Genomic DNA, 10,000 nt, shown 5'->3' on the forward strand with positions numbered 1-10,000 from the left:
TACAGTTGATCATATGCCAACGAATAACAACAAACAGGTTTTTTATAAAAACACCATTTCTTTCTTTTCTTTTTAAAATCTTTAGCTGAAACCCCTTATGGACAGAGTCGACATGTTATAAACCTAAGAAGGTTCCAAAGGAAAATCAGCCTGCATAGATAGACACAAGTTATAGGGAAAGGTGATGAATAATTAAGTATGACGGAATAGAACATAAAACCGATACACCTAAATTCAGACGTCGCCAGCAGCAGAGAGCATGAAGAAAATTGCTCCTCGCTTAAATATTTTGAGATCAGAAGATTCCACAACTGCACTAGGTAAACTGTTCGAAATTTTATAAATTTATTTGTATCCGAGATAACACCCCGGGTAAAATTAGTAATATTCAGTGGTATTAAACCTAATGCTGGAAAACATCACAACTGCATTAGGTAAACTATTCGGCAGGTTAGTTGTAGCCAAGATAAAACTCGTAGCAAACCGATTATAGAAAACGTCACACTGTTTGTAGAAGCTTAACTCTGCTTGCCTTAAGTTTAAAGCAAAAACTGTGACGTAAAGAACGCTGACGAATTATGAAACGAATTTATAAAAGATAACAGAACACCATTCGAGGTTACGCTAATACAACAGGTAAAGGGGGACTCACCCATTACATTAATTCAGCAGGTGAAGGGGGACCCACCAAGTTACGCCCATTCAACGGGTAAAGGGTGACCCACCACATTACGCTAATTCAACGGGTAAAGGGGGAATCACCCAATTACATTAATTCAGCAGGTGAGGGGAGACTTACCCAGTTACGCTAATTCAACAGGTAAAGGAGGACTCACCCAGTTACGCTGATTCAGCAGGTTAAGGGGGACTCTCGAAGTTACGCTACTTCAACAGGGAAAGTAAAGTGGTTGGGGGGGGGGGGGGGGGGGGAGAGACTTACCTTGATGAAGTCGAAGGTCTTCGTAAGCATGACGATGAGTCGAGACCTTTCTTGCCAGACCAATCGCCAGAAATCACCGATGGTGTTCTCCAGGGGACCCTGTGTTGCTACGTAAGCTTTGGGAGTCAGCAGGCTCTGCCAATGATACGTATCGCACATCGTCAGGGTGGATCATCTCGGTTTCAAAGGAAGGATGATGCAGCAGCGTGCTCTCTCTCTCTCTCTCTCTCTCACACACACACACACACACACACACACACACACACTATAACGTATACGTATATATGTCAAGCAGCATCATGGGTCTTATTAACAAGAGATGAAGTGTATCTGTGTGTATATATATTTATATATATATATATGATATATATATATATATATATATATATATATATATATATATGTGTGTGTGTGTGTGTGTGTGTGTGTGTGTGTTGTGTGTGTGTGTGTGTGTGTTTGCGTATTAATTCTGTCTGTCTGTCTGTCTCTCGTGTTTCAGCAAAACAGCTGGCATCATGTTTATCTTAACGAAAAAAGCGTTTCACGTCTGATTAGCATTGTACACACACACACACACACACACACACACACACACACACACACACACACATATATATATATATATATATATATATATATATATATATATATATATATATATATATCATACATATATATATATATATATATATACATATATATATATATATATATATATATATATATATATATATATATATATATATATATATATATATATATCATATATCATATATTTTTTTCACAGCTAAACTTTCATGTCATTGCGTTTAAATCTCTATTCATACATTTGTTTAATCTTCATGCTCACGTATTTAGCGTTGCTGTAGAGTTAACTTTGTATATATATCTATCCATCTATACGTCTATCTATCTAAATATTCATCTGTCGATCTGAGTTGCTATTTATAACCATAAAACATAAGAACACGAAAACGCGCTTACAGTAATCTCGTAATGAACTGACCACTTTCCAGCAATACCTCAGCTGACTTATAGATATTTCTTTCAACTATGGTCAACAAAAAGCTATTAGAAATTCATTTCTACTTACATCTACGTAAGAGGCATTGATGTAGTCAGAATCTGGGACTCCAGGTGTAGGTTCCAGAACCACTCTGTTGTAATCGTCTGGAAAATGTCAATATCAGTAACAAGTCGTTAGTTGGTGAAGACCCATTAGTCAGTTTTTATATTCTTACAAACTTTGTTAAAACTTTTTGTTTTAAGACCAGCTCTGTTTTTCCTCTGCCTGTTGCTACTTCCTCTTCTGCTCTCCTCCCTCAGACAGTGTACAGCAAAAGGGACCTTACGTCTAGCACCCTTGCAGGCGCGCCACAGAGGGATGGGGCTGTGGGGCCACCATGTTGCATCATCGCCGCCCACAAGGCGTTCCAGCCGAATAATGAACAGAAATACGAACATTAACCCACAACGGAGTCACCTACACTCGGTTTTTTTCCCATCTGTCCACCCGCCTGTGGTGTTTGCGTATGGTAACACTGCGTCCCGGGCTTTAGATAGTTACATTCAGCTTACATTCAACAATAATAACAATATCCTATTTCGAATATTAACGGTATAATTCGCATACAGTGCATTATTAAAACACTTTTCAGTTGCAAATGTACACCCAGATATCTTCTATTTACCTAAAACTTACACACAGGGAACCTATGTAAAGCCCGGGACGCAGTGTTACCATACGCAAACACTACTGGCGGGTGGACAGATGAGAAAAAACAGAGTATAGTTGAGGTATTGAGCGCTTCCTTCATTTGCGTTCTACTTTGTGCAATTGTACAACAACTGACACTCGGCCTGCTCAGAAGTTTACCTCGACGAATTTTTAAAGTCACTATGTTCTCTTAACTGAGGATGAACCTAGTACAGGGCTCCAAAAGCTATTGATAATTATAAAGAACCATCAACTCTCAGGCAGTTACCGTATTGTGAACCTATAACCAATATCATAATTTTCGCCACGGAAAACGTGCCCATTATTATTATTATTATTATTATTATTATTATTATTATTATTATTATTATTATTATTATTATTATTATTATTATTATTATTATTAGAGAGAAGATTAACCCTATTCAGATGGAACAAGCCCACCAAAGGGATCATTAACTTAAAATTCGGGTTTCCAGAGAGTATGGCGTTCATTTGAAAGGAGTAACAGAAGATAACGGGAAGCACATACAAAATAACGAATAACCTGCCCTTGTTTAAGAGGCACGTAAGTCAGTGCTTGAGGAGGAAAGTTCACAAAAACGTAACAGAAAGATGAAATAAAACATTTGAGTCAAGTAACGAACTCTTATTCTCATAAAACGAAGATTTTACTCATTACAAAATGATGATTCCTGACCATTTGAGTGACACATGCCTACTTTACCTATGATTTTTGTCAAAATTGTATCTTGGTAACTGAGATCTGCGGCGTGTATATATATATATATATATATATATATATATATATATATATATATATATATATATATATATATATATATATATACTCCTTCAGAGAAAGGTTTACCCAGATTATGGAAAAACATTATGGTGCAGTCAGTATTAAACTAACACCAAAAAATCCATTAACAATTGGGTCTTCCTTTAAATATAAAGATCGATTGAGTCCCTTCTTGACCTCAAATGTAGTATATAAATATACTTGCCCAAAGTGTAACTCTGGGACTTATGTGGGATCTACGAAGAGGTTACTGAAGGTCAGAATCGATTCTCATCGTAGAAAATTTCCGAACAGGAAGTAGGCTCTCCAACCCTGAACATTCAAATATCAGGAACCATGCAAAAATCTGCAAAACACAAATCGAAAGAGACGATTTTTGCATCATAGGGCAAACGCCAAACCCCCAAGAACTACCCATTTTAGAGTCGTTACTCATTAAGCAGCTGGTTCCCCAGTTGAATACCCAAACCTCCTCCATCCAACTGTACCTTAGTTAACGTGTCTCCTATCATTCAGTCTTCCTCTCTCTTAACTTAAGGTTGGTTGGCGGTTCCAGCTTTTAAATAATAATTTTCTGTAATTGTATATTTTAGTAAATTTTAGTCTATTTACGATTTTTTTAATGTTTAGTAAATTTAAGATTGTTTTATAATATAATTATAATTAATTGACAGATTCCCAGAAGATGTAATAAATGTTATTACGAAACGTGAAAAAAGTAGGAATAAACGCAGGTGACGACCAAGGAATACATCAACGCCTGATTTGATGTATTCCTTGGTCGTCACCTGCCTGCCCCTTGGTTGTATATATATATATATATATATATATATATATATATATATATATATATATATATAATATATGATATATATATATATATATAATATATATATATAGTATATATATATATATATATATATATATATATATATATATATGAGTATATATATTATATATATATATATATATATATACATATATACATATGTATATATATATATACTATATATATATATATATATATATATATATATATATATATATATATATATATATATATATATATATACAACCAAGGGGCAGGCAGGTGACGACCAAGGAATACATCAAATCAGGCGTTGATGTATTCCTTGGTCGTCACCTGCGTTTATTCCTACGTTTCGTAATAACATTTATTACATCTTCTGGGAATCTGTCAATTAATTAAAATAATTATATTATAAAACAATCTTAAATTTACTAAACATTAAAAAAATCGTAAATAGACTAAAATTTACTAAAATATACAATTACAGAAAATTATTATTTAAAAGCTGGAACCGCCAACCAACCTTAAGTTAAGAGAGAGGAAGACTGAATGATAGGAGACACGTTAACTAAGGTACAGTTGGATGGAGGAGGTTTGGGTATTCAACTGGGGAACCAGCTGCTTAATGAGTAACGACTCTAAAATGGGTAGTTCTTGGGGGTTTGGCGTTTGCCCTATGATGCAAAAATCGTCTCTTTCGATTTGTGTTTTGCAGATTTTTGCATGGTTCCTGATATTTGAATGTTCAGGGTTGGAGAGCCTACTTCCTGTTCGGAAACTTTCTACGATGAGAATCGATTCTGACCTTCAGTAACCTCTTCGTAGATCCCACATAAGTCCCAGAGTTACACTTTGGGCAAGTATATTTATATACTACATTTGAGGTCAAGAAGGGACTCAATCGATCTTTATATTTAAAGGAAGACCCAATTGTTAATGGATTTTTTGGTGTTAGTTTAATACTGACTGCACCATAATGTTTTTCCATAATCTGGGTAAACCTTTCTCTGAAGGAGTCATCATATAAAAATGGAAATTTTGCATAAATGACTAACTTTGGTACCGTGATAAATGTTTTCGTATTGTTAAAAAACTGCTTATTAAGAAAACTCCGAAGCCTCTTATAAAATAGCTTTTGAGGGAAGCAATTATTTTTAAAATGTTCCAATAGGTAATTTATTTCCTGATTGAAGGAATGCCAGTTTGATGTAATAAAATATGCCCTATGTATAAGAATTGACAATGAATTAAGCTTAAAATTATAAAAACATGAGCTGTTTCATTCACTCAACGCCTGATTTGATATATATATACATAATATATATATATATATATATATATATATATATATATATATATATATATATATTACTGTGGATACCAGAAGTGGTTATCAAAAACAAGAATAATATTAATCTTAACAATCATAGTATAATGTCTCTTAGGGTGAAATATAATAGAATATGAATGAGACATGAAATAAGAATACTATTTCGTCTCACCGCAAAGTGAAACAAACTAAATTCAGGAGTCTTACTATAAATTCCATAATCCCTTACACCTAGTTAAACGGATCATCCAGAATCAAAATTCCGCTTGAAAAGAAAGACAGAAGACGACAGAAAATGAAAAGGCGAGAGAAGGAAAAATAACAAAATGAGAGCTACTTAGACTCACACGCGAGGCTTCTCTTATTTTGATTCTTGCACTCGTTAGTTTCCTTCAGCGCGTGTCTGATGCTGTGCGGCTCCACCTTGACAGCCATCTGCAAAGAGGAAATACGGATAATTAGTAAAATAACAAAATTTCAGGATAAAATTCCATTTCAACGTGTCATTGTATGGGTTGGTGCAATAAAGGTGGGTTAGGTTAATCCGTTTTCCGCTGGCAGTAACTGAGGACGTTTTCTGTTGGTTGTCTTCCTCTTCTAATCAGTATCTGGGCATATCATAAGCCAAGGTGATGCCTATATGTGATATAACAGGAAGAATTTTCTTGTTATTTTTCTAGTCATACACCGAGTTTTACGGTAAATACTACCAATCTGTTCCAGTGGTGTAGCAGATTGCTGTGGGACGAGAAGGTTGACAGAGGATGCAAATTTCGACTTTAAGCTAACCTGAATTGGAATAATATATCTCTGCCTAACCTAAACTGACTTATTCAATCTGAAGGAGCATTGCTCATGCGCACTCTTTCTTTTAAGCAGGAATTATCTACTCATTTATATGCAAATACTTATTTTTACATGGATCAACTATCTTTCATGTTATAAGACCATCAGTTAAGTTTTCTATCCTGAAAAATTTGAATATAAACATATATAAAAATAATCATAAATATGAAAATAATCATAAGAATCGTACTGATTACAAGGCTCGAATCCCAGCATATAACTTAAAACTTAATGGGTTATATATATAAAATATATATATATATATATATATATATATATATATATATATATATATATATATATATATATATATATATAAACACAGTCTCGAAGGTAAAGGGAAAAGCACCATTGCTCTTGCTGGATCTTGAGTAAACTTATATGTTTCTAGTCTTATTACTTCTGCTGTTTAGGTATGCCCTGTTTCTATTCCTCCTGTTTCTAATTTGTCTTACAATTTGTGTACGTATCGATGTGGTGGGACTTTTTGTAAGATGGTTTTGTAATCATTTGCAGCCTTGAAATTGCGACGAAAGCAACTATCTTGAAACCTCGGCATAATGAACTAATGTAGATATATATATATATATATATATATATATATATATATATATATCTATATATATATATATATATATATATGTATATATATATGTATATATACATATACATATATATATATATATATATATATATATATATATATATATATATATATATATATATATATCGAGCTTAAATGTCCTTTAATATCTAATACGCTCTGCCTCGGAATTAATATATTTTCATATGTGTTTAACCGAACGGGAATTTTTTTAGGCGATAATGGATTTGCCGGCTGACGGACACGAACCATCGTCACCTTCAAATCCATGACAACAGTGAAGCCTTAACCCACCCCGCCACCGCAAGAGGATATTAATCACGGTAATGTGATATGACATATATATGTATATATATATATATATATATATATATATTATATATATATATATATATGTGTGTGTGTGTGTGTGTGTGTGTGTGTGTCTGTGTGTGTGTGTACTTAGTTCATGACCTGTTATCAAAATACTTCCGGCTGTGTCACCTATTCGTAACCTCGATAGGTATAGCCCTATATGTAATCATAAGGCGTGGTAATCCTATATATAATCATACGCCGAGGTGCGCATATAGGTAACTAAACCGAGGTAGGCCTATCTGCAACCATTAGCCGAGGTAGGATTATATGTGATCATAAGCCGAGATAGACCTTAATGTAAGCATAAGTCTAATAAACTGAAAATAAACTGAAAACTAATTAACTCGAGCCAGGAGATTTTGCAGTAGTACAATAGGATGCAATCAGTAGAAAAGGATGTAATTAGATCCTTTACGGACGTGTCATGTCCCTGATTGAATTCCTTTTCCAAAAAAAAAGGGAGGTGGGAATTCATTTTGTCAAAACAGAAGCCATAGTAGGAGAGGAGGGCTTGAATACTAAGCATTAAGATGTCTGGATTGTGACGCTAAACATTTCGACAAGAATAATAATAATAATAATAATAATAATAATAATAAAATAATAATAATAATAATAATGATAATAATAGTAAATGGAAAGAGAGTGAAGTGTCATAAGTAACATTTGAACAGTGACCACAACAATAATAATAATGATAATTATATATATATATATATATTATATATATATATATATACTATATATATATATATATATATATATATATTGTTTAACAATTACAGAGGATATATACCAATACCAATCATTTTCATAGAGATGCCTTGTTAGGAAGTATTTACAAAAATAGAAACAAATTATTGGGGTAACTGGATACTATCGGAATACCTTTTTCCTCCGTAAAAAATATTATATGACATATCAGCGTTCAAACCACAAGGAAATGTTAGATAACATACTTGTCCACATCGTTGTTTTGAAAATTATGCTTTTTATAGATGGGTCTCTCTCTCTCTCTCTCTCTCTCTCTCTCTCTCTCTCTCTCTATCTATATATATATATATATATATATATATATTCTATTGTCAATCAGAATAAGTTAGAACATGGTTATTATCTCTCTCTCTCTCTCTCTCTCTCTCTCTCTCTCTCTCTCTTTTCTCTCTCTCTCTCTCTCTCTCTCTCAGAGACTAAGAATGTCACCCTTACCTGAAATTCTACTTTGTAAAGGATGGGGTATTTGCGATGCTCTGCGCAGAGTCGTGGAAAGTCTCTGGAATCTGTGGGTTTTGTGGGCATAGCACCTATAGCCTTCTCCTCTTCCGCTGAAATGAGAAAAAATATTGCAGATGTTAGAATTTACATTTCTTGGTAATTTTTTTTTTTTTTACATTCAACTTTTACTATCTGTGTTTACGTTGTAAAGATTTGCATTTTTTCTTGTGTTATATTTATTTGTTTTTTATGTATTTATTTTTGTGGGGATTTGTACCGTTTTGCTTTTTATTTTATTTATTTACCTTTTTTAATCTATTTTTTCATCCTGTTTTTTTTTTTCATTTCAATTATTTAGCAATTTCATACTTTTTCCCTTGTTTTTTTCTTGAGCTTTTGTCTATTTTTTTTTTTTTTTTTTTTTTTTGCTGAATTTACAAGTGAGTATATCTAGAGAGGTGTGTTACACTTTTGTGATTGTAGTCATAGTGATGACTTAATATAATTTATCTCCCATTATTTCTTATCATATCTCTCCTTATTTGTTTTCTTTATTTTCATTTACTTATGTTTAGAGGTGTTTTTCATATTTATTATTATCCAAAAGATGATGATTTAAATAGGAAGGTACGTAAAAATGACTTTGTTTCTATGAAAGTAATACTCATTAAAAGAATGAAATCAGTAACATTGTGATGTTTTTTTCTTAATGAAATGAATAATGTCTGTCTAGTAATTAATAATTATAATAATTGTGTATACCTTAAATGCAAAGTCTGCTTAACTGACATTGACACCTGTAATGGATACATTTTAAACTTAATTTCTGCTCATATGACAAGGTATCAAAAAATATCTATTAATGATTTTAAAGTGAAGTTTCTTTTGTAACGATCAATTATAGGTTTTATTATTTTATTAAAATGATGTTCCTTTTGTAACGAATAATTTCTGGCCTTATTTTATTATTATTATTATTATTATTATTATTATTATTATTATTATTATTATTATTATTATTATTATTATTATTATTATTATCATCATCATCTTAAAGCAATCACTTTGCAAAACGAACTTCCACAGAATTGAACGATCATATTTGGAACACTCGAGCAAATAAATAAAGACACCAATAATTTTTAAAAAATGGAGCACAAAAAAAAAAATCTATACTTAAAACAAATTTAAACAGGTAAGAATAAGTATCAGAGATCAGACCACCGACAGAGGTCTCTGACTACCACGAGGACACCTGGCGTCCGATTTACAAACGCCAGTATGAATTCCGGCTCCTCAATAGACCTACAATTACGCGTTGGAGAAACTCTCTATCTCCTCCTTCCCTATTCCTGCAGTAATTGGTGATAAGTAA

At 32.5% G+C, this 10,000-nt stretch overlaps 1 protein-coding gene across 5 annotated transcripts in view; it reads right to left on the reverse strand.

Moving 5' to 3' along the window:
- LOC135217499 (receptor-type tyrosine-protein phosphatase kappa-like) overlaps positions 1-10,000 on the reverse strand; it is a 184,774-nt gene that overhangs the window by 34,210 nt on the left and 140,564 nt on the right. For all 5 annotated transcript variants that reach the window (XM_064253451.1, XM_064253454.1, XM_064253450.1 and 2 more), the window contains 4 exons: positions 8,620-8,735; positions 5,951-6,038; positions 2,034-2,110; positions 941-1,075 (listed from right to left, as the gene is read on the reverse strand). In XM_064253451.1, coding sequence (XP_064109521.1) covers positions 941-1,075; positions 2,034-2,110; positions 5,951-6,038; positions 8,620-8,735 — 416 coding nt within the window. The remainder of the gene's footprint in view (positions 1-940; positions 1,076-2,033; positions 2,111-5,950; positions 6,039-8,619; positions 8,736-10,000) is intronic.

This window comes from Macrobrachium nipponense, chromosome 7 (assembly GCF_015104395.2).
Source record: "Macrobrachium nipponense isolate FS-2020 chromosome 7, ASM1510439v2, whole genome shotgun sequence".
In the NCBI taxonomy this organism is placed as follows: domain Eukaryota; kingdom Metazoa; phylum Arthropoda; class Malacostraca; order Decapoda; family Palaemonidae; genus Macrobrachium; species Macrobrachium nipponense.